General features: G+C 43.7%; 8 protein-coding genes across 9 annotated transcripts in view; 2 read left to right on the top strand and 6 right to left on the bottom strand.

Moving 5' to 3' along the window:
* LOC126568629 (protein anon-73B1) overlaps positions 1–26,111 on the top strand; it is a 793,767-nt gene that overhangs the window by 277,591 nt on the left and 490,065 nt on the right. For both annotated transcript variants that reach the window (XM_050225138.1, XM_050225137.1), the window contains exons 2-3: positions 9,271–9,462; positions 9,542–9,658. In XM_050225138.1, coding sequence (XP_050081095.1) covers positions 9,298–9,462; positions 9,542–9,646 — 270 coding nt within the window. In that variant the 5' untranslated portion in view covers positions 9,271–9,297 and the 3' untranslated portion in view covers positions 9,647–9,658. The remainder of the gene's footprint in view (positions 1–9,270; positions 9,463–9,541; positions 9,659–26,111) is intronic.
* The window catches only part of LOC126568418 (uncharacterized), a 366,923-nt gene that overhangs the window by 295,685 nt on the left and 45,127 nt on the right, over positions 1–26,111 (bottom strand). The gene's annotated exons all lie outside the window — the stretch shown is intronic.
* LOC126567839 (probable serine/threonine-protein kinase yakA) overlaps positions 1–26,111 on the bottom strand; it is an 84,338-nt gene that overhangs the window by 13,793 nt on the left and 44,434 nt on the right. The window contains exons 2-4 of the mRNA XM_050224152.1: positions 8,128–8,252; positions 1,184–1,292; positions 716–1,071 (exon numbers count right to left, since the gene is read on the bottom strand). Coding sequence (XP_050080109.1) covers positions 716–1,071; positions 1,184–1,292; positions 8,128–8,232 — 570 coding nt within the window. The 5' untranslated portion in view covers positions 8,233–8,252. The remainder of the gene's footprint in view (positions 1–715; positions 1,072–1,183; positions 1,293–8,127; positions 8,253–26,111) is intronic.
* LOC126568015 (uncharacterized) lies at positions 10,258–15,165 on the bottom strand. Its single transcript, XM_050224413.1, has 3 exons — positions 15,100–15,165; positions 13,746–13,818; positions 10,258–11,959 (listed from the first exon to the last, which is right to left on the bottom strand). Exons 1-3 carry the CDS (start codon positions 15,163–15,165, stop codon positions 10,263–10,265), a joined length of 1,836 nt encoding a protein of 611 aa, XP_050080370.1. The 3' UTR covers positions 10,258–10,262.
* Positions 17,667–20,209, bottom strand: LOC126568076 (uncharacterized). The gene is made up of 5 exons (XM_050224488.1): positions 19,913–20,209; positions 19,545–19,832; positions 18,407–18,910; positions 18,098–18,339; positions 17,667–18,024 (listed from the first exon to the last, which is right to left on the bottom strand). The coding sequence occupies exons 1-5, from the start codon at positions 20,207–20,209 to the stop codon at positions 17,673–17,675; spliced, it is 1,683 nt and encodes a 560-aa protein (XP_050080445.1). The 3' UTR covers positions 17,667–17,672.
* On the top strand, positions 21,736–23,277 carry LOC126568198 (zinc finger MYND domain-containing protein 10 homolog). The gene is made up of 3 exons (XM_050224640.1): positions 21,736–21,830; positions 21,887–23,113; positions 23,182–23,277. The coding sequence occupies exons 1-3, from the start codon at positions 21,736–21,738 to the stop codon at positions 23,237–23,239; spliced, it is 1,380 nt and encodes a 459-aa protein (XP_050080597.1). The 3' UTR covers positions 23,240–23,277.
* Positions 23,306–24,491, bottom strand: LOC126568575 (40S ribosomal protein S12). Its single transcript, XM_050225073.1, has 4 exons — positions 24,368–24,491; positions 23,979–23,998; positions 23,518–23,851; positions 23,306–23,451 (listed from the first exon to the last, which is right to left on the bottom strand). The coding sequence occupies exons 2-4, from the start codon at positions 23,993–23,995 to the stop codon at positions 23,389–23,391; spliced, it is 414 nt and encodes a 137-aa protein (XP_050081030.1). The 5' UTR covers positions 23,996–23,998; positions 24,368–24,491; the 3' UTR covers positions 23,306–23,388.
* LOC126568552 (SUMO-conjugating enzyme UBC9-B) lies at positions 25,490–26,041 on the bottom strand. The gene has a single exon (XM_050225049.1). The coding sequence runs from the start codon at positions 25,968–25,970 to the stop codon at positions 25,491–25,493; it is 480 nt and encodes a 159-aa protein (XP_050081006.1). The 5' UTR covers positions 25,971–26,041; the 3' UTR covers position 25,490.

Genomic DNA, 26,111 nt, shown 5'->3' with positions numbered 1-26,111 from the left:
GATGGCCCAAGAAGGCTGGACATTTAAGGACAGTTTGTGTGTTATTGAGTTCTACCTACTATCTAAAGAATTATTCGTCCAAAAATTATACACACCGTTGACACTAGCTAGCACAGCCCAAGAAGGTACGACCGACATACGTCCAACCAGTGGTGTGGTTCGCAACACTTAATACCTGGCTGGAAAACCTGGCCTTTCCGCCTCATCAATAACAGAACCCACAACGAGCGCACAAGCGGAAGGTTCTGTGCCGCACAGGCGCATACGGCGAATAAATAAATAACTTACTTTCATATGTTAGGGAAAAGGATTTCTGTGCCCCCTCGGACAGCTTACAACAGTCCCACCCGTGTGAGTTGCTCACCTTCCCAACAACAATGATGGAAGGATGGCGTGTGGGTACGATGTGTACGATGTAAAGTGGAAGGGAGGAGGATGGGAAAGCGAGGGGGTGCAAAACTCAACTCTTGAAGGGGGTGATAATATCAACATAAAATTAAAATATTCAAATCCCACCACTACCCCATCTACCAATGGGGTGGGAATAGAGGTTCGCTGCTGCTGCTGTTGCTGCTGCACCAAACCGAAAGAAGTGATCACACCTCACCATAAACGGTCCATCGAGTCACAAATTTTAACTCCTAATAAATTCATCCAGATCCCAATCGCATAAACAGGACACAACTCATTCTTCCCATCATCGATCGGCGCTCACCTTATTGACGATCTGCTGTTGCTTGTGATGTTTCTGGCGCAGGATAGCGATTTCGCGCCAGAGCGCCTCATTCTCCTGCTTCATCGTCTGGAAGCGCGAATCAAGCGTATCCTGCCGGCCGCGCATATTCTTCACCTCGCTCAGCACCCGGCTGACCGCTTCCAGCTTCAGTGCACTCTTGTCCTCTGCCTGCTGCTGTGCCTGCAGCTGCTGCTGCTTCGATGTTGCGATCTTGCGCTTGATGTGCTCCAGCAGGTACGGGTGATCCTTTTGAAAGCAAGGATGAGTGAACTCCATTTCATCCTTATCAAACCGCAGGCCACCATTGTCGATTGAGGTGATTTTGTGAAAACCATCTGTAAGTTTAAGAGCGTTTAGAAGCGATCGCATGATGTTGAATTAGTTGGATGAAGATCCGTTCAGTTTGGAAGGCCAATTAGTACACCCAAAAAGGACAATTTCACTTACACATATTCAACTGCCTAATAAAGCTCGCCATGTTGTTGTGTTTGTAATTGAGTGGCAACAGTTCTTTAGCGAACTGAGCCTGATTCTGTATGATGAAACTCCGGCCATCCTGGAAAGGGAAAAGAAAAAAAAACACCACATCAGTTAGTACAGTATAAAAAAAAACATTTTGAAAAAAGAAACCTTCAACAGAAAAGATTACAGAAATGCCACATCGGGTAATTTTCGAAGTACCATCAAAAGTCACCCATTTTATTGACGTGCATCAAATTCCATTTGCTCTGGTCGGCATTTTCCAACGGCTGCTTTATTCCTTTCCCAAGGGTCGTCACACGAGTGTATAATGAGTCAATGGAAGATTAAATCATGATTTGCTCTTATCACCTTTCGACGTACGACGCTGATATTTATAAAACAAAACAACAAAAACAACGAAAAAAATCGGTTTGCTTATCGACTTTTTTTGCTCCAAAACTCGCAAATGTATAACTTTCTGCCAGTACCAAGATTGTGGCAACAATTTCGGCAAGGGAGCTCTCTCCCCCATTATTAGATTGTACCGAGAGATAATTTGAAGAGTGAAAAAAGACTAGCAAAACAAAAAAAGACGTTACTTTATCGCCCTGTAACACACATGAGACAACAACAAAAAAAACGGAACGAAACCGAACAGCGAGATATGAAGAGCGAAATTCTACTACGCGTCGAGGCGACCAAATATGTAAGAAGCGAAAGTCATGTAGGTAATTCGTGTGACGATGATATGTGCTTTTGTGGTGGGTATTTCAAATTTTTAAGCCACTTTCATAGCACTTTATAGCAACGTAATGAGATATTTGAACGGGGTCGCTCGTGATCAGTCAGCTAAGGGCTTCATTAAGTCAAGGAAGCAAACAAAAAAAAAAGGCATTTGAGATGAATTTGCAGTATTTGTAGTTTAAACTAACCATACTTATAGTCCTAATTTAACTGTCTATCATTGAGGATCGCTTGAAGGTCTTTTATAGCAATTTAATGCAGGAACAAACTAATCCATCTAAAACGGTAGGCTACAGTGAACTCATTTTATTGCAATTAATTTCACAAAAAAACAATACGATGTTAATAAATTAAATGAGTTTCTAAGCTTTTAACGTCAACATTTGTCAATGATCTAATTTGAATATTTGTTTTACGGGATCTTATTGTGCAATTTTCGCATAAAGCAAGCTTCAAAGACAAAATCATTAATTTGCCACCTTCACCCCAAAAATCAATTACGCGTAAAGGTGCTTCTGTTACTCCAAACAGTTACGTATTCCCGTAATGAATCGATCCTTTCCTTATGAAACAAGTTGGTTCTCGTAAGCTTCCCGATTTCTACCCAATCACAGCCTTGGAAGATATTTTCCCGGACTTTGGAATCGTCGGTAAATTATTTATATCGTTGCTGTAGGCTGTCGTGAAAATAAAAATCCTTACGATTCCTTTCGATAGGGACGATGTGTCTCGCGTTATGTTCAATTAATTCGTTTTGCATCAATCGATAAGCGCGCACAACGAACGTCCAGAGGTTTTAAATATGTGCGCTTCTCCTTCCACTTGTTGTCTGGTCACACGCATATTTGATTCATTGTTTTCATGCTGTGACCATGAAAAGGATCGACAAGCTGATACGAGAGTTTCACAAGCTAATCACGATCTTGTTGCCGACTGCACCAACAGATGGCAGGTTTTATAGCAAGGAAAATTATAGCATTCAAAGCAAGATGAAAAACACGCTTCCATACGCACCCCCATAAGCCATGCTTTTCGATAGTAATGGTGTGGTCCGGAGTGAAATCGGGTGTTCCTTTCGTTACGCTGGTAATATTTTACAGGACACATACTAACACACAAATTACAGCATAACATTTTGTCCGATAAGCCTAGAAAAGCAACATCGACAAACAAAAAAACCAAAAAAGCTTTGGTAGTAATCAGCCAAACCAGTCGGACAGACATGCACGAGCGCAATCTCTTTTCGGTAAAACGTCCACTGTCCGTAGCGACAAGAGTGGGCAGAAATATTCTGTCCCGAGTGGTGGTTGGTGGGCCACTTAGCCCACCAACACGGTTGGCGCTATGCTTGTGCTTGTCGATGTGATATGGCGAGCGGTAACATCACCACAACAACATCACAGGTACGGTGTTGTGGCAGGAGAAGACTATTTATATTGAGGCTGAGAGCGCCCAATATGAGAAGCTGGGGACATATAGCCGTCGTGTCACACCAAAACCAACACGCACACACGTATCATGCTTCATTGGAAAATAAAAGCGACACAGTAAAAAAAAAGCTAACAACAACCGGTCCAAGCCTTGTGCCAATGTGTCGTTCGTGCGTATACGGGCACTGCGACAACGCTTCGATAGGCAAGTAGGGAAGGGGAGCTGGCAGGAAGCACCGAGGGCAGGTGCAGGTGGTCCAACGGCGACAATCCTAAGGGGCCACAGCAGTGGGGACCGGGTCTCTCTGCCCATTAAAATGATTATCTTCATCGAGGCAATAATAAAATCACAGCCGACTAGTAACAGGTCCGCGGATGGCGTGACCGGGTGTTTGAGAGGGAGAAGGTTCGGGGGAAAGGTTTGCTAAAAGCCATTTATGAGAAAAACAACATAACGAGCAAAAACAAAACTTTACCGTCGTACACTTCTCGGCTTGGTTCTTGCATCCGCACTGTAGAAGATACAAAGTCGAATTTCGTATTCTGCTTGACGGATTCCATTCCTTTTCAGTTTTTTGTGTGTGTTTAATACTTGATAGTGCTTAAAGGCAAGCTAATTCTGTGCATATATTACTGTTTTATCACAAAAGTGACTATTCATACATTCCGTTGAAACCGGCCCATAACGGGTTCGGTAATTAATTCTATTAGTTTACTTTCATTTTAAATTTAAGGTTTCATATGCCTAATGGTGATCAGTATGAAGCGCAAAGATGACTAATTGTTGCTTTAAATTAAGGATTATCGAAGCTATCGGAGGTACGTTCTGGTGGCATAGTGATAGCGGAACCGGTTGCTACAATGAAGATACCAGCATCAAATCTGGATCGTGTTCTTCTTCGGCGTACGGGGTAGGACTAACTTTCTGTCTAATAATGAGAAAAATCAGGTCAAGGAAGTTCCTGAAATGGGCAGGGCAGCTTTCACGGGAGTATGTGTGTGTGTGTGTGAATTTGAACGGGAAACATCCATCAGGAAGGAAGGAATATAAAAGTAATTCCTACAATTTACTTCGGTATTTATTCAAAATAGAGTGATAGTCGGTTATCGCACAATTGTTTTTATATATTTTAAGTAAAATATAACATGGTATTGCAAATCAAACTATGTGCACCTGTGGCGATGTTCGATGCTGTATTTGTTATTGTTAGTCTTCTTTCTATCTACGTAGGCGACGAGAAAATACAAAACCGGAAAGCAGTGTGGGATGAGACGTTGTGTGTTACTAATGATGATTAGCGCGCGATCTAATAAACATAGCCAAGAGACTTGAGCAATCCGTTTTACCCACCCCACCCCACCACCCATCGCAGGGGCTGCCTTTTAATGACTTTCAATTTCGCGGTAGTCAAGGATACACCTTACCTAGAAGGCAAACAACCAATCCAACGGTGAATTGTGTGATAGCCTCCTGGGAGTGATGGTTGCCTTTTTCTTTTCCACCGATCGATCGATTTGTAAGTGTGTGTTTTCACAGGGCCAAAGTGCACAGAATTGTCCGGTAATTATAGTGTGCACAGATTGCGTAGATTTTGAGAGAACAGAAAGCTTGCAATAGTAAGATAACTAAAACCCTTCAAAAGGTGGTAAGAAATTGTATGGCAGGCCACAACTTTGACGATGCAAAAATTAAATTTAAATACAACCACTTACATCTCAAATTATTGATAAATTGACTCAAATTTGCGACATTTTGAACACACACTACTCTTTCACTTAGCAAATGTGCAGCAAAAGAAATGTGAAACAGTTCCATTGCCTTCAAATTGCGACAAATTGCAAAAATATGAAAGACGGAAGTGATTCTGCTCACTTCACTCGCACGGTTATTGATTTTTTGATACTTTTTCAAGTGGAAAATTAAATATCCATACATCATTCAATCAATATTATACATTGTTCTTATTAACAAGCTTTTTATATAGGAAACCGAAAGATACTAATGAGTTATCAATTTTTAGTTACCAAAGGAAGTTTCGTACAACTTGAAATCGATCCTGGTTGGGCGCTTTAGAATGAATAATCAAGATTCGTCCATATTGAAGGAGCTCAACGATCTGTCCAATATCGACAGTATTTTGGTCCAAAGCTTTTACACGTCCACGGGTAATGTATGTCATGAAGATGACTTTCAGACTGGAAATTCAGGAGTGTCAGGATTCTGGTTAAGCAATATCGTTGTTGCGTCTGCAGAAAACACTTCAAAACAAGGCACAATTTGCTTTTGCTATTAAAAAATGAGGCCTGTTTCATTTTGTTCTTCAACTTGGAACACTTGAGGCCAGTTGGAAAGTTGATCAGTGATTTTGAGATTGGTTAGTATAAAGGTGTGAAAATGTTTTTTAAGAAGAGAATCATGATTTTGTCTACCTCTAGACGTATACTATCATCAACAAAATTGAACTCTTGCTCTATTTCAAGGAATCCAGATTTGATATGGCCAAATAGACATTGACTGCATCAACATCGGTCAATGTCGGTACATTCCTTCATCCAGACCTGCAACTGATCACCAAACGGCTTCGACTGCACTTGATCTAGCCAAAAAGAAGCATAACTGGGAATCATTTTACAGGAGGTATTTGAGTCTAGTACCTTCATCAGTTAGATTATCATATCAGTTAGGACAAATTGCTTAGAAAGTTCGTGGTTCAGGAGCTTTGGGAGGCTCCTAAAATTTCGATGATTTCGACCAACCAAAAACCGACTTCTTTTTCGTGACTTTAGCGACCTCTAAGGTCAACCTATAACCACGTAGTTGGTTAGTCACAGTCCTCACTACGGGGGACGGTCCGGATGGGATTTGAACCACGGTCCTGCCGTTTGAAGACCGACGCCGTTGTCGCCTACACCACCGGACCGCCCTCGACTAACCGACTAGCTGTTCCGATTTTCGTCAGGCACATTGTTTTTAAAATGCTCACGAAGATTACTATGCTGTTGGCGGGTTACAGTGGCACCTACCTACCTTACCAATTGCTCAAACAGAACTCAGCTATACAAATGACGAATCGAATTCTTTCCAAATAGAAAAAAGGGGCTTGCAAGGAGCCGCTGCACAAACAACGTTACGAGTGCGAAATGACAATTGTGCTACGATTCTTCCACCCATCCCGGGGTTCAAATCGACCGGGGTCCCGCGCTTGAGTTAAACGATCCCGCGCTACTGGCCACTGCTACTGACCGCCGTGAATAATAAATAACAATCAAATAAAACGCAGCGGCGCGTGTTACGTAAAGGCACCGAAGGCAATAAATCCGCATACACACGTGCATCGGTGGACACATACATACGGACGCACTCCCCCCCCCCTCCCCCTCCACCCACACACACACATTGGTAGGTGTAGAATTATATCACAATACCCAGCAGCAGTTCACAGCCTACTAGTGGGAATATAGGTGTTAAATTTTCATTCCTTTTCCAAATTACTTCTAGCGTGCGGCACGACACTCGCGGATCGATCGCGCATTTCTGAGGTGATGAAAATAGGGAAGCGCACAGCACCGGTACATCCGACGAACGGAGTTTGTAGACACTGCAAATGGGAAAGTATTGTGCGCTTTCTGGCAGACGTCGTCAAAACACACAACACAAATGTTGAAGATATTGAACGCGCTGTGAAACATGTTTCACCTGATGGGTGGGGGAGAGAGCTGTCGAAATGACGTACTGATTGTGTTCCACAGCGCGCACTTACACATACCTACACCCGCATTCTGGCTTATAACGATGGTCACAACAAAAGCACACACAATGAAAATCCGGCGCACGCACATAGAGACACAATGGCACGGCAAAACAGAAACAACCTCCATCGAAGGACAAATTGACGGTGAATGACGACTTTTTTTTTCTTTTGGGGCTTGTTTGGTTTTTTTTTTGGGGGAACTGAATGATCGTCTAAAATTTCACGACCGCACGATTCTACCATCGCACCTGTGTGCTGATGATAGGAAATTAATTTGTTTTAACCTGCAAATTGCCATCATACGACGCACAACGATTGTGTGTAGATATATTCATCATCTGTTGCTTTGTTTTTGTATATACGCGCGCGTGTGTATTGCTACTGCAGCAATGCGCTAATTATCGCCCAACCCCCTTCTACTCGTTTTCACACGAACGAAATGAAAAATAATACACCGTCGCCTAATACATTGGCTGACCAATGAACGAACGTGCCGGAGAATGAATCAATCGAATGAATCGCGAGGAGGGTGGTTCGCGGATTCATCATCTGCGGCAATGACCGCGGTAGGCGAGCGACAAACACGACGAACGATACACGCGATTAAAATCTATTTCGACAAAACATACAAACGGCGGCCATTTTTGTTAGGCCTACTGCGACCGATTTAACACATGCTTGTACTCACACTCTTTCACACACACACTCGAATACAGACTGGCACGGGGTGAAAACTGAACGTACGGAATGAACGTGGATTAGCTCTCTATATATGTATAGGGTGAGTTATGCGACCAATATGGGGTTGAAAAAACCCCCTCCGCCTTGAATCGAACAACGAGTGGCGGCCACACGCATACCTACAAACACCACACAACACACTTTCATTCTCCCCGATGTCTGGTTTCTGCACGGCCGACTGATGATGTGATGAGCACTGTAAAAGCTAACAACAGCAACAAAACAAATACGGGCCCACTTTACACCGAACCCACCCACTCACCGTGCTCCACGATATCAAATCGTTCGTCTCGTTGTCTTCGACCAGGCGCCACAGTTTCGCCAAAAATGCAGGTACTCCTGCACCCGTCTCACTGAACGTATGCATTTCTGCGGTTGCTGCTCCTTCTTCCGTTCGCCGTTCGTCCACTATTTTTGCTCGTGTATGGTGCACCGTTACTTCACTTCTTTCACGCGTACGCACAATATTTGCCCGTTTCTTTAAAATTCACACGAGCGCACACTGGTACCGATTTTCACCCTGCTAGCTACGAACGCAACGAAATCACACCACACGAACAAACATACAGACACACACGCACGCACGCACACAGTGACACTCTGTTTCTTTGGGTGCAAAGTTTTCCCCTTTTACCTGCTGAAAGGAACCTACTTTTTCGTTCACAAATGGACTTTATTCGCGATAGTGAGCGTTGCAAAAAGATAGCTTTTTAGTTTATTCCGCAAAAAAATGGGTAGTATACGCAATTGACCTCGATAGTGATGGAACAAGTATGAGGACACAAAACTCTGTGTGGACTTCGTACGTCTATCAACCAGTGTCGACCACCTTTTTTTTCTAAATGCGTTTTCGCCAACTCAACTCACGGACTCTGATGTAAACGAATGCTGGCACCCAAAGGGCATTGCAGCGCTACCCAGATAGCAATCGTTGTGTGGTCTGTTCCGACAAATGGATTTGGTGGTTGACAGTAAGTTGTTTTTTTTTTTCAGCTTAATTTGTAATTTATTTTTTTATTTTACGATCTCTTACTTCTTGCAGTCTTTAAAATGATTTTTTTCTTTAGGGAAACAATCAGGATTAAGTGATATTATGACATCTTGAAAATCTGGGAACATTTTTAAAATTGTCATTACTTAAATGCTTGCGTTATTTATTTTCAATCGAAGACAAAATAAATAAAATTTCTATCAATTATATATCCTCATACAATCGCGCTACTAAAGAAACGGATCGGATGTCGGAGGACAAACCTGAGCAGTGTTGCCATTTTCTGTCTAAAAACTGTCGAAAGCACCCTGCACATTGCACTCCCTTCTTCTGCTACATGGGTGTCAATTTTTCAGTAAACAAAGCGCAAAACAAAACAAATCGATATTCGCCTAAAATTTGGAAAGTAGCAAGCTTGTGTCTGCAATATTACGGCGTAAAATGAGCGCTACGCTGGTGAACATCGCTGAGGAAGATTTGTTCGGCACGGTCATACGGTACGGGTTGTATGTTGGAGCCATTTTTCAAATGGTTTGCCTAGCGGCATGCATCGTGCTGCCCGATTCGTCCGGTGGAAGCGGTGATCCGGGAAGCTGGTCGCCAAAGGTATGGCAGGAAGAAAACTGTAAGGCACTTAAGAACTGGTAGTTTAATATAAATGTGTTTTATGCTTTCTTCTATGCAGAATAACGACAGCGAAGATTCTAGCTCGGAACACTCGTCACCGCAAAACACACCTAGAAGACCGTACCATCGTAGTCGTAAGCAGGACAAGAAGAAGCGTCGTTAAACGTTAGCAATTGTCAGCGGGCAGCAGACACATCGACAGCATTCCAATGATATACCTAGCCTCCTGCAATGTGTGAAATGTTTGGTTTTTGTTTCCATATCACTATTGTAGAATGGTGGCTTCAGACTAATTTCTCTTAATCCGGCATTGAAACGACGGATCTCAGCAGTGTGTACTTAGAAATGGCTAAAATAGCAAGAACTCAATACTCTTACCATATTCGTGACAACCCACTAGCAAACGGGGGTTTAAATGTAATTTTATATTTATTGTCAATATATTAAACAATTGTACTTCAACACGGCCGAAGTAGCACCATTTCTTTCCTATTCTCCTCTCACCCGAAACATACCCACAATTGATTGGCTAAGTAGTAGTTGTCTAACAGTTATATTGCAAAACACTTTCTTTCATGTCCTTTTAAACATTTTAACATTGATCCCTTGGGGCAATATACCGTCGTACTCGCTTGCATGAGTACATTGGATAACAAAAGACCAGGACAAAAACAGAGAACCCAGAAAAACAACATGTTTTACCACTTATATCCTACAGCGGTCGGTTGTCTTAACGGTACGGTACAGGAACTGCTGCAATAATACCCACCCCTCCATCCTTAAGTCAACTTTGAGTGTATTTCGTTCTGGGCGCATTTCATCACCGCGAGTGCACCTTTCGCGATCAGGTCATGGGCAAGATCGTACCCCAACTTTTCACACCGCTCGAACACGTCGCGTTGAATGTACGAATGCCGATGCATCCCGCAATATAGATGTTCACTGTCGTCCTTTAGCTTCGGTTCGACAATCAGACGTCGATCGAGATTTTCGTTGTAATCGAGCACCTTGGCCGATGCCAGGAAGGGACATTTGTCGGCAAGTGGTTGGACAGTGGCAAGAAGTTTTGGATGTTCCGTTTCCGTCTCCTCGCTAGCACCGTTCTTAGAGTCTGCACCATTTTTGTCATGCTCCTGCAGCTGCTTGTTACCGGTAACCGGACACACCAAACCAACGGAAATACTTCCCACCAAATCTACCTTTTCCTCCGTGCTGACGAACGGACAATCACCCATCACTTCCTGTCCGACCGGGAAGCGAACGCTTGGGCAGATTTTATCCTTTTCCGCAGCAGGTTTAATAACTTCATCCTTACCGATCGTCTCATTCGTACGCTCATTACCGTTCGGATCGGATCCTTTCGCTTCCTTTGCTATTTTCGTCAATTCCGACGAATAAGGACACTTCTTAAACAATTCTCCATGGATGTCGATAAACTTGCTCAGATCCATTCGCGGTCCGCTTCCATCTTTGGAGCATCCGGGTAGCAGAATTTCGTTATCACGAATAATTTCCGGACTCTTCTTACGCACCTGATGTTCGGGCGGTATCGATGCGCTATCCTGTCTACGCTTTTTCGCACGACGCGACTCATCATCATCATCAACATCTTCCGCTTGCTGGCCATTGTTTGGACGACTATCGGCCAACTCCAACGTGCAGTCGCCATTCGTTCGGATTTCCGTCTTTCCATCCAAGCTCCAGACAGCACCCTCAACAACAAGCTGGAATGTTTCGTCCTTCTCCTCCTCATCACCGTCCTGCGATGCTCGCTTCCGTCCGACTGCTTCCTTTTCTTCATCACCTTTCCAACGACGCTTAAGGTCCGTCCGAACCGCAACCGGAGCACTACAACCACCGCCCAGCGTTTTCAGAAAGCTTCTCTCCGTCAGTATTCGGCACTGCGTTTCGAGATGACACAATTTACCTAACATTCCCAGAATGTACTCATCGTTCGACCGGCACTCAACTGCCAGCGCACCCTGTCCGACGGCATATAAAATTTCCTCCGGTTCAATAATCTGATCGATCCGCTTGTTCCATCCCATCCGGACCAGTCCGGCCTGGGCGAGTATGATGCCCGCAAACTTGGACGAATCGGCATCGAGCTTTGCCAAGCGGGTGTTTAAATTCCCCCGTATATCACACACCGACAGGTGCGAATAGAATCGGGCCAGTTGGGCCGAACGTCTTAAAGACGATGTACCGACGACGGAACCTCGCGGTAATGTGGTTAGCGTACAACCACGATGCCGTTCATTTAGCACGAGTGCGTCACGAGGATCCTCACGCTCTAGGACGGCTCCAATGGCCATGCCAAGGGGAAGGGCGGTCGGCAAGTCTTTGAGCGAGTGTACGACAAAGTCAACGCCACCGGTGCGCAGCGCATCCTCGAGGTCCTTAGTGAAGAGCGACTTTTCGCCGATCTTTGGCAGTGATTTGTTCAGCACCCGGTCACCGACCGTTGTCATTGTATCTGGAAAAATGGGAGGTCAATTAATTAGGCGAAATAACATTTGGAATCAATTATTGGGTGGTATGGGTATTCCTCATCTATGGATCGTACATATGGAATATTTTTGTGAGCAACTGCCCGGAAAATGGAAGGCAAACCATGTTCAACATACTTTGCACCAGATGGGAAGATGCTTCAGCCGTGGGATCCATGTTGTGAACCCTCATTCGATGAACTTATTCATAGAGGGACTGATGCTCCTACAATACCATCAACTTTTCCTTCAATGTCTGTCTTCTTTAATTATTGGAACAAAACTTCTGTAGCAGTTTATTGACTTTTAATAGGGCTTTAGCTACACTAAATTAATTCATTTCGTACATACCAGCCAATACGTATGTTGCAATATTATTTAAAAACGTTTTTATTTCTTCCCTGTGAGTTATTGGCCTGTTTTGCAGTAGATAGAGGTATTATCTTTTTATTTACGCTTAATGAGTGATAAAGCTACTGGCAAACAAAGCAAATCAGGTGTTGCAATACAAGTTCACCATTTTGGCGCAGATCGCTTGAATGTATGTTTATAATTCTTGAGTAAATTCCTCCTGGTTTTTTGGCAGGTTGAGAGAAGGAGCATAAAGCTAAACATCAGTTGATAGAGGAGTTGAACAGGTCAGGTATGAAGTTATCGAATGAAAAGTTAAACAGCATCGATTGCTCAAGGCTTTAATCGGTATGGCATGATGCCCCTTAGGCATTCAACGAGACGCGAAAAGCTCAAAATACTTTCTATTATTTCATAGAATCACCTTCATGTTGGTACCAAGTCCAAATCGTAAAATGTTCAAGGTCAAACGAAGCATTAAGAAAATAGCGACCTAAAGACTAAAAAGTCCTCCGAAAATACCGGTTTAAATGATCCAACTCCCGAGAAAAAAGGTGATTTTTTTTTCATTTGCATAATTCTTTCGCACCATGGTTGACGCAACAGTACGACGTCGGGCACAGTTGGTGTGTCCACTTGTGCGCGGAAACTCTCAAATCATTACTCAAAAGTTTGCGTTCTCCTGTATGTGCCCAATTGCCTGCTGCTGACCGTGTGATCGTGCAGATTTTCCCCTTCTCCAATAACGTCTATCGCAGCATGTTTCGGGTACGGTACGGGTCTTGCGAACGAAACTACATAGGAAACACGTGCACCGTGTAAAGGTAAAACGTGCCCGTTCTTCGGTCCTCGAACTGTTGTGTCGTTTCTCTTTTAAGCAAATCTTACTTTAATCTGCTACATATTCGAGTCCCACCAAGAGTCAGAGAGGTTCGTGTGGAATATGTATGAACGTAATCAATGCGTGATCGATTGAATTCGTTGCTTAAATCGTAATGGGTCGCACAGTTACCGTGCTCGATTGAAGCAACATGTGTGGTGAATCCTTATCGATGCACGTACAGAGAACTTATCAAAACTATGCGACGATTGAAGATGAGGTGTCATTAGCAAGTGTGCTGGAGGGGATACGACTGAGGTCTGGAAAGCGTTAGCATGACCAGCAAGTTTTGATCGCCTCGAAGCAAGAGCGGTGTAGCGGTGAACGTTCGCGGGACAGAGAAGACATCAATCGACCAATAAATGATGACTTTCAAATAACTTCACTGCTCTATGCGTCCAAGATCAACTGAGTGGATCGGATATTAAAATAGAAGTGATACTTTGCATACAATATACGCTTAGGGACACATTGGAGAAGGTAAGGGAGGATGTAGAATTCTATTTTAAACCCTTGCAAAAATATAAAAAATGGCCACTTACGAATTTCATACACCACATCCGGATTGAGCTTCTGGAGCAGAGAGATTACATGCTTCGTTTGTGTGAGAGCCAGCTGTAATAAATAACAAATAATAAATTTAGATTAACAACAAACTTTAGAAAATAGGAACACATTAACGACAGCATAATGAATGCATGATGCAGTACGATAACGATCAGTTTGGATAACTCCAGGCAAACAGACACACAACTCCATTAAATGTCGTCCCGCAGAAGAGAGACTGGGCCGGTGTCAAATGTCGGCTTTGAAATTCTAATTGCCTTGTAAGTTAACGCTAACGATCGGGGTCCAGCAGTTGGTGGATGGCGGCGGATTTCCATAGAGTACGTTGATTTCGTGCCGTTAATGTAGAGGGCATATTAGCAATGAGCCGTTGCCTTTCAACTTTGAGGAATAATTGCTAGCGACATGCCAATGGCTAGACAAGCCATCTTCAAATAGATAAAACATTTAACTGACTTTTTTGTGTCGATTCTCAACATGAATTCAACCGCCACATAGCGAGAGTTCAGCTTAGGGGATACAATAATAAATTATTAATTTCTTTCCCTTCCGACTTTTATAGCTGCCCGAGACGTAATGGCGTTATGTTTGAGTGAATTTCTGGTCGTGTTATCGTTTCTCTATAGATTTTTAGTTAGAAAAAACACACACACACACAAAGCGGAAGAAAACACCTGCACTTGTATCAACATTTTTATTGATACTTGATACTTTTTTCAGAATTTCCTGTTTTTTGGGATTTCCAACAGCCAATCATCTTCTCAACTTCTCAAAAAGGTAAACCAAGAAGCCGTATGTATTTAGTTAAAAAACGAAAATCACCGAGCGGTTTAACGTTGAGAAAATGATTGTTAAAGAATCTTTTTTGTTTGTCTTTATACATAGATCTTATCGTCAGTAAGGGGAGCAGTAAACAACATCTGTAACAGTTAAGTAAGTAAACGACCCCCAACACTGGTTACTAGCGTAATCCACCAGTAAATTTAGGGCTTTAATAGATTGTGTACACTAGCCCTACTCTACACATGTGCATTAGGTCATCCAGAAAGTATCCACGTATTTTAATGCCGACTTGATTTAAATGGTCACAGATATGATTTTTTTACGAGGCTTCCATGACCGACCCCTCGGCTGATAGGGGACAATTTTTTGGGATTTAAACGTAGCAGATGCTTCGAAATTTGAGAGACCCAAAACTAAAACAATACGAAGACATTTTGGTTATAGTGCCGGAGGATTTTCAAGGAATGCTGAATATTCGGTCAAAATTACACGGATACTTTCTGGATGACTTACTATAACATTCCTGATGCCCAATGCTAAACTTACCTCACTTTTCCGCGATCCTACACGGATCGTTTGCTTCGCCCGGTTTTGATGCTCGTTGTCGCTCATATTGTTGCGATCCTACCGTTCCCCGCTCGACAATTTCTAATGGCGTGCACGATGTTTTTTGACACTGGCAGGGTTCAATTTGTTCGAATGAAAACTTTAAACGTCCCTTCCTTTAAGTTCGACCCGAACCAATCACCTTTGACCAAACTTAAGCCGAAAGGTACATATCCTTGCGCTCCCGCAACCTTGTTACGCACCACCCAGAGGTTAAGGGTTGTGTAATGGCACAACCATGTGTGTGTATTATATTGGAGCAATCTTAGGTCACCGGTTCGTGAGCGGGTAATTCGTTTGTCGCTGCTGCCACCCGGTTCGCGTGTAAAAGCAGGTCGCGCTTACGGTCATAGGCAGCGCGCACACGGCGTAACTCGCGAACGATGACGGTGAAAGTGTTCGAGCTCACGGTGACTTAATACTCGGTTGAGTATTGGTACCTTTCGTAAGTAGTAAGTGTACTACTTAAGTAGATTCGTTCCCGCGGTCTCACATGGGAGGTTGCGTCGTCGCTATGTCTCGGAAGTTTATGATGTTTATAATATAGTTTATATTATTTTATGGGAGGCGGCTGCTGTATCCGGTTTGAGATGCTTTTCTACACTAACAAAAGAGTCCCGTTGCACGGTAGTGGGAAACCTCTGACACGATGCCTATCCCGTTAGATAGTGATTACTCTGCATTGGCGCTTCAAAATGATATGCAAAATTCCAGCACCTTCGCAGCTTATCAAACACCGTAATTTCGGGCAGGAACAACACACACTCGCAAAATGCACTTTTGCACAAACTTTGCACACACGACACGAGAAATGTTTACATAACGCAACACACGTTTAACTCCCAACCGAATCGCGGCCCACTACACATTCGATCTTTGCTGAACGAATGTCCGCAGTGTCTGCTGCAAGGGAAGTGTGTGGAAGCTTAACTGCGTGGCTGGACAGACGACGAATCTACCACGGGCAAGGCACATTCCACGCGCCGCGGAACACACCTAACACCCTTTCTGCGTGAGAGATGAAAGACGAACGAGTTGTGGGAAAAAGGCAAAATATTACGTTATTTAGGATGTAAGCATGGGTGGGGGACAGCAAAGGGTCTGCCAAGATAGCTACACGTGATGAAAGATAAAGTGACGTTTCGTTTGACATTTCACTGTTTACTTTTTTTGTGGGTCATATTAAATCCTTTTTTACTCAACAACAATGAACAGCTTTTATGTTCTATCATAGGAAAATGCTTTTCTCGGTCAAACATGAATGTGAAGTATTTCAAAAGGAACAATATATTAGCTTGCTTGGCTGACACAACACACCTGCTCAAAGCTGATCAGCTGATACTGTATACACCTTGACCTCTAGCATGGTGTACGCGGTTTCGGCGATTAAAAAAAAACAATTTGATTAATTTATAAATTTATGTCTCCAATGCACATGCGGTCTGGTAATAAATTTTACGTGCCTTAAGCATACATAATAGTGTCCCGGAGCATCAGTTTGAAGGTGCTGCTTCCCACTTTATTCAATTTATCACTTTCTTTTAAGACACTATTCACAGCTAGATCAAATAAGTAAACGTTAACGTTCGTAAGCAATACTTTAAAATGGTCAAAGTGTTTGTTATTATTATTGTCTACCTTATGCAAAACTCTTCCATAGACGGTGCCCAATATAGGGTTATTTCGACCAACGAAACAAAAACAAACAAACAACAATCCCCTTTCACCTGGCTGTGTGTTAAAAAAAGCACGAACATTTCGCATTACGACATTATTAAATAAAGATTCTTATTGTATTGCACCTAGCAAAAGGTTCCGGGCTCTGCCGTGTAGGAGCACACAAAAAAAATCATTCATCCTCCCAGTTTGTGAGGCATCTAACAAATAGGCCTAATTGGTGCTAATGAAATAAGTACACACTGTTGATGGTTCTATCCTAACAAACGGAAATGTTGGTCGTTTCAGCACCATGAACACAAAACAAAAGCGTGAACGAAACATATTAAAACAGCCACCAGTAATCAAGTGACAAAAGGATATATCAGCAAGTCTTCATCATCATTTCATGTACTTTTGTCCTATGCGTTTCGCTGTCTTTTTTGAATGAAGTGTGTGTTTTCTTTGATTTCATCAACTCAATACCAACGGATGCGCAATGAATTCTGATACTGAAATTGCGTGGCATATTTCCAAAGATGTAGCAACATAGCGATGCTACTTATAAATATGGATGATCCAAACACACATTCTTTAATACATAAAAAAGTCCTAAGTACAGCATTTTTCCCCCACTTTCCCCTTTCAAGAAATCTAATCATCTGGGGTGATAAGATAGTATTGCTAAAACTAGCATTGAAATCTGAACTCTGTGTTCCATTTTTTGTACCGAAATGGACGACAAAGCTTTTTGCAGTAACGACCTGTCGTTTCCTATATCGTCTGGCTACGGGGTTTTTAGGTTAGGGCTTAGAGTACTGTGCTACTGGTTAAGGCTCTTTTAGTGGTGTTTTGCATTACGTGGATGAGTTGTTGTAATTTTGACGGCCACCGAGCTCTAGCAGATAGCGATCGGGATGGTCCATCCAATCAGCAGCAGTCATCTTGACCGTTCGTTGCCGTTCCGCTTCCTTCACCTGCCACTTCTTAATATCAAGCTGCACCTCGCGCTGCTGCTGATTGCCACAGCCCCACACCTCAATCGAAAGGATCTTGTGCTGCAGTGAACGGTACTCGAGCCGCTCGAAGTGCTCGTCCACGATTAGGATCGGTTTGCGTGGATCGGAACCAGCTCGCAATCCCTTCGGGTAGCCGCGGATGTGCGTGTTTAGGTAGAGACTTTTCGGCTTCTTCTCTAGCATTTGAAATCTGGTATGAAAGGAGTGGAAAAGGTGCAATAGTAAGATAGCAGGAGCGTAAGCATTTTCCTTCGATCCCTTACTTCGGTAGAAGTTGTAGACAGCAACTTCCTTCGTCACCGATGTACAGATGCGTTTCACGCCATTCGTTCGGATTCGCGACACAAAACAGCAGATCGTCCTCGCAACGGAACAGAATTAGGTTCGGTCCACGGTAGCCAAGTACGTGATGCAAGAACCGATTCGTGCCCGCCCCATCCAGCCGCGAATCGTACAGTGAAGTCCAGTGGGAGGGAACGAGGGACAACAGTTTCGCCAGGAAAATCTACACCCAACAAACAGATAACAAATGATTTTTACTGCATAAGAGTATTGTACCTTATTCCACTTACATGCGATGTCAAGTTAGCCGAATTAGGATTAATCGGTGCCGGTACAGACTGCGGTTTGCTGTACAGTGGTGGCAACGATCCCGCCAACAACCAAGCCTCCGACAGCGGCAACAAAGGTTGCTGATTTTTCAACCGCTCACGCTCATCCTCCGTTAACGGTTTGCCTGGTTCACGGGGCCCCGATCCACCCCCATTACCTATCCCGCCGCCCAGCTCCTTGCCGAACGGGTTCGTTTTCTCCAGTATGGGAGTTTGCAGCTCGAGCCCGTAGCTTGCTTCACCCGCATTGATGGCACTGATCGAGACGACCGTTTCACTGTTGCTTGCCATACTGTTGTCGATGATCGTCCGATGGGAGGTGCTGAGCGCATGCACACAGTACTTATGGATCGGCGGTACCAGACGGGGTACGTTGTTCTCTAACCAGCGACAAATATAGCCAGGACTGAGCGATTCCTTGGAAAAGAAGCATGACTGCACTACCGAATCGAGCGTCCGATTGAGCTGCAAAGGTGAGAAAATTGTATTAGGGAAAGGAATTCACGAGCTGGAGTTTGAGCTATATTTGTTGAAAATGTTTTGTCAAATTAGACTTAACATATTACCGAAACATCGTTATCCTCCACCTTACGGATAGCAGCGTGTAGTAAGAACAACAGGCGATTAATATTTATGAAAAATAGAAGGAATGGGGCGGACGGGAGGTGGCGAGAGCGGTACCGGTCTTCAAACGGCATGACCGGGGTTCAAATCCCCCCGTAGTGTGGATTGATCCAACTACGTGGTAGCGGAGAGTCTAGTAAGCCATCAGATGGCCGGCGTGACATAGAAGGTCGTTAAGCCAATAAGAATAAGAAGGAGTAGAAGAAGGAGTAGAAGAAGCAGTATCCATTCATCTACCGGAATCGGAATGAAGTATAAACTAATATCGAAGTGTCTCTAAGGCTAAGATATCGGTAAAATCGGTGGCAATTGAAGAAGACGTTATTCAGAACCTGATGAGAGATGTTCCGACAGCTGTTGTATTGCATTTAAAAAAGCCTAGTTGATAGATCGTTAGGCCATAGAGACATACCATAATGAATCGTTAAAATCACTCTTTTTTTATGCATCTAACGATTGCCTATTAATCACTTACCAACCGACACGTCTGTGGTCCATCGGAATAATGTGCCATCGCCAGATTGTAGCAGGTGCGAAGCAAATTTTTCAAATTTTCCGGCTTTATCAGCTCGCTCTCGTTCAGATCGCCAAACATTCGCACATAGTTTTCCAGTATAACGGAATCATCCAGCAGGGCAAGGAATCGTTCACACTGTTGCCGAAAGGCGACCAACCCCAAGTGTTCCGTTTTGGCGTGGCTCATAAAGCGAAGATAGCGGAATAGCTTCAGCCCGAGATCGGGATACTTTGGAAATACGTAGCGCTGGTGAGTTAGAGGATGAGAAAATGTATTACCTATTAGTGGCGGGAACTAATGGAGAGAACTCCGAAGTGCATACTTACCGCAAAAACATCCCCTGTAACACCATGAATTCCGTGCAGTTCTTCACACTTTTTCGACAGTATACGGCCAAGCTTATCCACCGGTTGGAACTGTGTATTGGAACGGTCCTGAATGTCTGCCCCGCTAGCGGTACGCGTCATACCACGTGCCAGTGCGCCAGCAGCACCAGGAACTGCACCAGCAGGACCATTACCACTGTTCGTTGGTTTCGTTTCCGTATCACCGTTTCCCTTCGACTTTGTGGGACTGTTCGAACCGGATCCTTTCCCACTACTGTGGCTGTGTGTGTTTCCCATGATAAACCACTCTCAAACTCTTTTATTTCCGAATAGTTTGCGAATTCTTTCTGGAAAAGGAAGAAATAATATCAAACATTTTTGCAATAGACTTGCAACTGCAATAGACTGTTCCGATTACAAATTCTTTCAAACACAGGTAGAAGAAAAACAAATATGCAACAAACTGGTTCCGATACCGAATCGGAAAACTAGTTTGCCTTGAAATCAACCAGTCACACATTGCTCTCAACCAGTACACGGTTTTCTAGATCGGAAGAGCTCAATTATCGTCTTTGCTTTGGCTGAGGCTAGGACAAACGAATGACGCGGATACCTAATCAGGTGTTAAGTGTGCAAACATAATTGCCACAAACGGTGTGATACGCGTAACACATACTTCCTTTTTTATCGCTTTTAAGTAATGCTCACTAGAGATGTCCTATTCAGACGGTTTTTGGTTCTGCCTGGTGTTTCTGAAAGGGTCATAATCAAATTTAGACCATGAACAGTTTCGCACTTAAAACGGTGTGGAATTAAACGTGATTCAGAGTTTATAGCTCCGCCGTATCTATCGCACACATTGCCACCTGTATTCGGCCTGCGTTTATCAATATCGGACAACGTTGAATGGTTCTGGTGGTTCTACGTTTCATTCAAAGCTATTGATGATTTCTTCTGATTACTGATAAGCGGATCCCTCTCTTCTTTCTATCTCTCTCTCTTCCTCTCTATGTGAAGGGAAAATCTCGAGTCTTATCGGGTTACGATTCGAAAACTGAATGCTGTATCCCGTCGGTGGATTTCATTACTTAACCCAACCTGAGGTGAACTATGAAGAATCCGCGTTTCTTCATATAGTGCCACTAATTGGTGTTTGTTTTGGATCACGAGCAAAATACCGATCGTTCACACATACACACCTGTTGCACCACACCCGCGATTATTGGCTGCGGGTCACTACGTACGAAAGAGCCCTTTGCGCGAATCACGGTTCCGAACCAAACGAAAACGTAGATAGTTCCGCGTATCCTGGCATCAGCTACAGTACAACACGGGCATGGGTTTTGGGCGTCCGCGAAGAAAGATCGTCCCAGTTGCAGCAGTGTGCCTCAAATCAGACAATCATTCTATATGACCCGCCGACCCACGGCCAATCGCAACAGAGCCCGAAACAGGTTGCAAAAGTTTGTTGCACCGAGCGCAATGCACTTTTCGCGAAACTACGTTGTTTTCCAAGTTTTGTTGGAATTTTCCCCCATCAGCTTTGTTTTGACAGCAAGAGTTCTATAGCAGTGGGTTAAGTTCTTTCGATTCAGAAGAAGTGTATCTTTTCTTAGCTCCAAACAGAAGACAAATTTCAAACAAATAGAACTAAGAACAGACACACTGTTTATAAAGGAATATTTTTCAAATGTCGTCAAGGTGACCAGAAGAATAAAAATTGCTAGGCAATATCAACGAAACCAGGCACTGGTTGCTTGGAAACTCGTTGGAAGTTTTGTTATTTTCCCGTCCGAGAGAAGAAACTAGCAGAAGATCTAGCAATGACGTCGTACCCGTGTGCAGTTTTCCCCGACGAAATAGATCCGTTCGTGGAAAGTATTCGCCAGTACCAGGTGGCGGACGTTGGAAATAAAGGGTATGTTACAAAAAGATTTCTGCACGTAAGGCTGAAATTTAATTCGGAATTTTTAGCTGGATAGAACAGCATGAAGTATTGCAAAAGCTCTGCCAGCAGGTTTTCATCGAGGCGTCTACTAAGCAGGAAGAAATCGTTAAGGAAAGGCTAATCCTGGAAGGCAAAGTACCGCTTCTCATACACGAGCTATACTGCGTACAGGTGTGGCGTACGGAAGTGTTGCCACGCTTGCTAGAGCTAAAGAACCCCGATGCCACTTTCGTACTTTATAGCGTAATTTACCATGAAGCGAACATCTGCTCGCTGCTAGAAACGATCCTATACCATCGTACCAGCTGCGAGGCACTTGGTAGTTCCGCACTCGATTTAATAGACTATTGTGCTCAAGCAATCAGCCGATTGATTGGATTGCTGGCGAATGGATACAATGATCGCGAGAATGATCCACCACCGGAAGAACTGTTGAACGAGTCTACCTCGGAGGAAATTGTGCGTATGGGACGCGGAATGGATTTCCGTATTGGGGTAAAATGTCTGGGGATAGTGTCCTATCTGGTTGAGGTTTTGGACCTGTTGCCACTTAGTACATCTACACGGCTTGTGCGAGTTCATGATTTTCCCTGCCTGATAGCGGAGATACTTCACGCAAAGCCTTGGTTGCGTCGTAACCGTGAAGGAGTGTTTGAAAAATATCGTTACGCCAGCTGGTTACCGGCATACGGCGATGCAGTACTAAAGGTTACTGAAACCGAAGCCCAAACATGGTTCTCTCTATACCGATTGTTATTCAACCCGGAGCTTATGAGAGACTACGAAATCAACGGTTACCGACACCGGGAAATTGGCAAGTGCGTTGGACTACTGAACGAACAGCTGTTGGATCAATTACCGGCGTTGATTCCTTTGAAGCAGCATCTCTGCACTTTGCAGCTCACGAAGGAGAACGTCTCCACTGGATCAGCATCCACATCGTTGTTGCTAGAGGAACTGCCAGAAATACGTGAAAAATTGCTTCAAGCGGCACGTCGAATCGGTTGGCAAAAAATCGTGGAACAACAGCGCAAAATTTTCATTGATCTCGAAGATCACGATGTAGTCGAGATGGCAAAGCGTATTGGTGCCGCTTACAATACTGATCTGCTGGAGAAGTACACTGAACAGGAGGAACAGTGTCGCAAACAGAGCGAAGCAAGAAGCCGTACCGAAGCGAAGGTGTGTGGAAATTGCGGAGCAACCGCGGCTAAGAAATGTTCCAACTGTTTGCTGGTCTTTTACTGCTCACGGTAAGATAGTATCAGAGAAGAACTATTTAACCATATTTTAACTTTGTCTCTCTGCTTTACGAAAACAGCGACTGTCAACTGAAGAACTGGCCCGATCACAAAGAACTTTGCCGTCAACTGAAATAAAAAAGCCGTGCCTTTCTCGGGAAACTTACACAGAGAAGAACATAACACGGTTTATGTGTGTGTGTGTTTTTATCGGATTACACCTCGGTTTATGTGTGTTCTTCTTCTTACACTTTCACAATAACTCATTATTCACGTAAACTGTGTGTTTAGCTTGTCTGCCGAAGGTGCTCCTTGATGACGTCGAGGGCTGGAGTTTCCTCTCCGAAATCCTGTAATAACGTACATAATTGACAGTGACATTGACCAACAGAGGGGTGACCGGGGAGAACACTCACCTTCAACACGACGCAGGAGGCGCCGCAAATCTTTCGGGGCTTGCCTTCCTTGTCAATCTTGCACAGACCGGACCATTCGCCCAGCTTCTTGTTGGAATCCACACGGATCAGCGGGATCTGGTGCTCGTTGCACAGTGCCGTGATCAGCTTTTTGTACTGTGGCTCATCGCAACTCTCGGCCAAAATGCACAGCACGGCCTGGCGTTTGTCGAGCGCCTTGCACGATTCGTGGATACCGTGCACCAGTCCGTCGGCGATCAGCGACTTCTTCAACACCTCCTGGAGGGCGGTATTGACGTCCATCGAGCCATCGACGGGCACGCTCGGAACCTCACTGTGTGGGGGAAAAAAAACCAGACACGCACATTTAATCTTGTTTCTTGGTTGAACCATCAAATTACTGAAGAGTGGATGGGCCAAGTCCGACCAGAGGCAGCGATGTCAACAAAACAGATACTTACACTTCGACGTCAGACATTGCCTGGTGATCGTGAGGACGATGAAGGCCCGTAGAGGATGCAATTGAAAATAGAAATAAGATTGATAATTAGTTCCAGCGCAACTTAAACGTATGGGAACAGCTCGCTGTGCTCAGACATCAAAACATCTTCCGCCATTCACTAACAATCGCTCAGAGCGCCACCGGGGCGAATCCGCAGAACGTTGCGTACATCCTTCACTACATACAACCGTACAGAACACGAACGAACGGTACGTGCAAATTCGCGCCATTTATAGCTGAGCGGTAAATGTTCCAAGATATTCGCAAGCATTCCAGCAATGAATGAACGTTCGGGAATCAGTTTCGATGCCATTTGCAGCACAATTCGACTAATTTCTCAGCACTTACGGCAAATTATTTGCTAAGCGACACGAAATGTGTTTCACTATCGAAGCCTACGATTGACGGAAAAGAGCGAAAAAGACAGCAAACTGCCGGAGATCGCCGAGCGGAAGTTGATGGTGACTGTCAACTGTCAGACGAGCGGCCAAAAGTCAAACGCACGTTTAAGGAAATAATAACGAGTTGGAATTTTCCAAGTAAATGTAACGGATGTGAAATATTTCAATCGAAAGCTAAAAATTATTTAATAAGTCCTGAACAGGTAATAAATAATGCAAAGGTGTTTTAATTTTGATAACAAAATGTTTATATTTTATCAAAACAAAAAAGAAAAAAAATCAATGTTCAGCATTATTTCTTAAGCGATACCATAGAAAGAAGCATCATCGATTCAAAGATGTTTCTAGATTGTCAGATATGTCAATTGCTAAACAGAAACCCCTCTTACTTTTTTTTTTATTTGCAAAACTAAACGGATAAAAATATCATTTTCGGTTTCTAAACAAGCTATTTCACTTGATGCACCTGTAGCTAGGATTGTTTGGATTGGAAAGATTCTTTTCATTCGTCATTTGCTATTCCAGATTTGATTGTTGGATGTAATATGCTCTACAAGTAACAATGAATTCTTACATACGGCCGCACTTCAGCGAGTTAGACCGAACATCCAGCGGTAACGCTTACCCATCAGCTAAAAACCATTTCAATGAGGACAATGAATAAACAAGAAAGAATAACAGCAGTATGTATGTCCGAAGAAGACCGTTTTTATTAAAGCAATATCGTACATAGAAGAATCAATACTTATTTTGTCACAAACTGGCATAAAAGTGCAGCGTTTGCAAATCTAATGTGCTAGAGCATTTGCAAAAGATTCCTCTGGCAGCGAAACTAGCAAACGAACCAACCGGCATAAACTGTTTTGTACACATAGATAGGTAAGTTACACAATGTTTGTCATATAAATATTCACTAAAATGATGATTTCCTTGTTCGTAGTAAGATCTTCGCTCAACTATGCTGGCAGGAGATTGCAATCACTATTGGTCGACTGCACCACTTTAAATTAACGTACGAATGTTATGAATAAGTTCGTGATTATAAATAAAATTGTTTTCTCCCACCCAATTTAATCCGTGGCCGACATAGCTCTGGCCTGAGCACGCACACGCTTCTCATACTCCAGTCGGTTTTGGCAGTAAATCGTGTACGCTTCTGCCTGTGCCGGGTCCTTAATGTTGGGTTCGTTGAGCAGATCCTGAATGCCAAGCAGAATCTGTTTTATGGTGATCGCGGGACGCCAATCTTTCTCCTCGTCTAATAGCGACAGACACACGGTGCCGGATGGATACACGTTCGGGTGAAACAACGGCGGTTCGAACTTGCACTTTGGTGGGCTAGTGGGGTAGTCATCTTTGAAAATCATCTTCAATCTGTACAGTCCACCTTCCCATGGTGTTCCTTTCTTTCCGGGAATGGCACACTCCCATGTCATCAGATTTAGCGAACCATCGATGTTCTTCACTGGGCGAGCAACGAAACCGTATGGATGGTCCTTACGCCAGGCTTTACGTTCCTCACCAAGTCGTGATGCGGCGATGCCGGACATGTTGAATCAAGTAGTGGTGGTTCACTGTTGCTAGGAACGAAACTTCTGTGATCGTAAAAATGTGCACAATAAAAACGATTTGCGTCCTGCTTCACAAGCGCCGAACTGTGTTATGACGCTTTCATGATGGGTTCACAGTCT

Source organism: Anopheles maculipalpis, chromosome 2RL (assembly GCF_943734695.1).
Source record: "Anopheles maculipalpis chromosome 2RL, idAnoMacuDA_375_x, whole genome shotgun sequence".
Lineage (NCBI taxonomy): Eukaryota > Metazoa > Arthropoda > Insecta > Diptera > Culicidae > Anopheles > Anopheles maculipalpis.
Note: the sequence above shows the minus strand (reverse complement) of the source record. Positions and strands in the feature narration are given on the sequence as shown.

What these genes read in the sequence shown, in the direction of transcription:
- LOC126568198 (XM_050224640.1), top strand. Translation starts at nt 21,736, where the DNA reads ATGACGTCGTACCCGTGTGCAGTTTTCCCCGACGAAATAGATCCGTTC. An exon ending in GCGGACGTTGGAAATAAAGG is followed by an intron (nt 21,831 to 21,886) that starts GTATGTTACAAA and finishes CGGAATTTTTAG; the next exon opens with CTGGATAGAACAGCATGAAG. An exon ending in CTGGTCTTTTACTGCTCACG is followed by an intron (nt 23,114 to 23,181) that starts GTAAGATAGTAT and finishes TTACGAAAACAG; the next exon opens with CGACTGTCAACTGAAGAACT.
- LOC126568575 (XM_050225073.1), bottom strand. An exon ending in CCTCCTGCGTCGTGTTGAAG is followed by an intron (nt 23,452 to 23,517) that starts GTGAGTGTTCTC and finishes ACGTTATTACAG; the next exon opens with GATTTCGGAGAGGAAACTCC.
- LOC126568076 (XM_050224488.1), bottom strand. Translation starts at nt 20,209, where the DNA reads ATGGGAAACACACACAGCCACAGTAGTGGGAAAGGATCCGGTTCGAAC. An exon ending in CGGCTAACTTGACATCGCAT is followed by an intron (nt 18,340 to 18,406) that starts GTAAGTGGAATA and finishes TGTTGGGTGTAG; the next exon opens with ATTTTCCTGGCGAAACTGTT. An exon ending in TGTCTACAACTTCTACCGAA is followed by an intron (nt 18,025 to 18,097) that starts GTAAGGGATCGA and finishes CTTTCATACCAG; the next exon opens with ATTTCAAATGCTAGAGAAGA.
- LOC126568015 (XM_050224413.1), bottom strand. Translation starts at nt 15,165, where the DNA reads ATGAGCGACAACGAGCATCAAAACCGGGCGAAGCAAACGATCCGTGTA. An exon ending in TAGGATCGCGGAAAAGTGAG is followed by an intron (nt 13,819 to 15,099) that starts GTAAGTTTAGCA and finishes TATTTATTACAG; the next exon opens with CTGGCTCTCACACAAACGAA. An exon ending in GGATGTGGTGTATGAAATTC is followed by an intron (nt 11,960 to 13,745) that starts GTAAGTGGCCAT and finishes CCATTTTTCCAG; the next exon opens with ATACAATGACAACGGTCGGT.
- LOC126568552 (XM_050225049.1), bottom strand. Translation starts at nt 25,970, where the DNA reads ATGTCCGGCATCGCCGCATCACGACTTGGTGAGGAACGTAAAGCCTGG.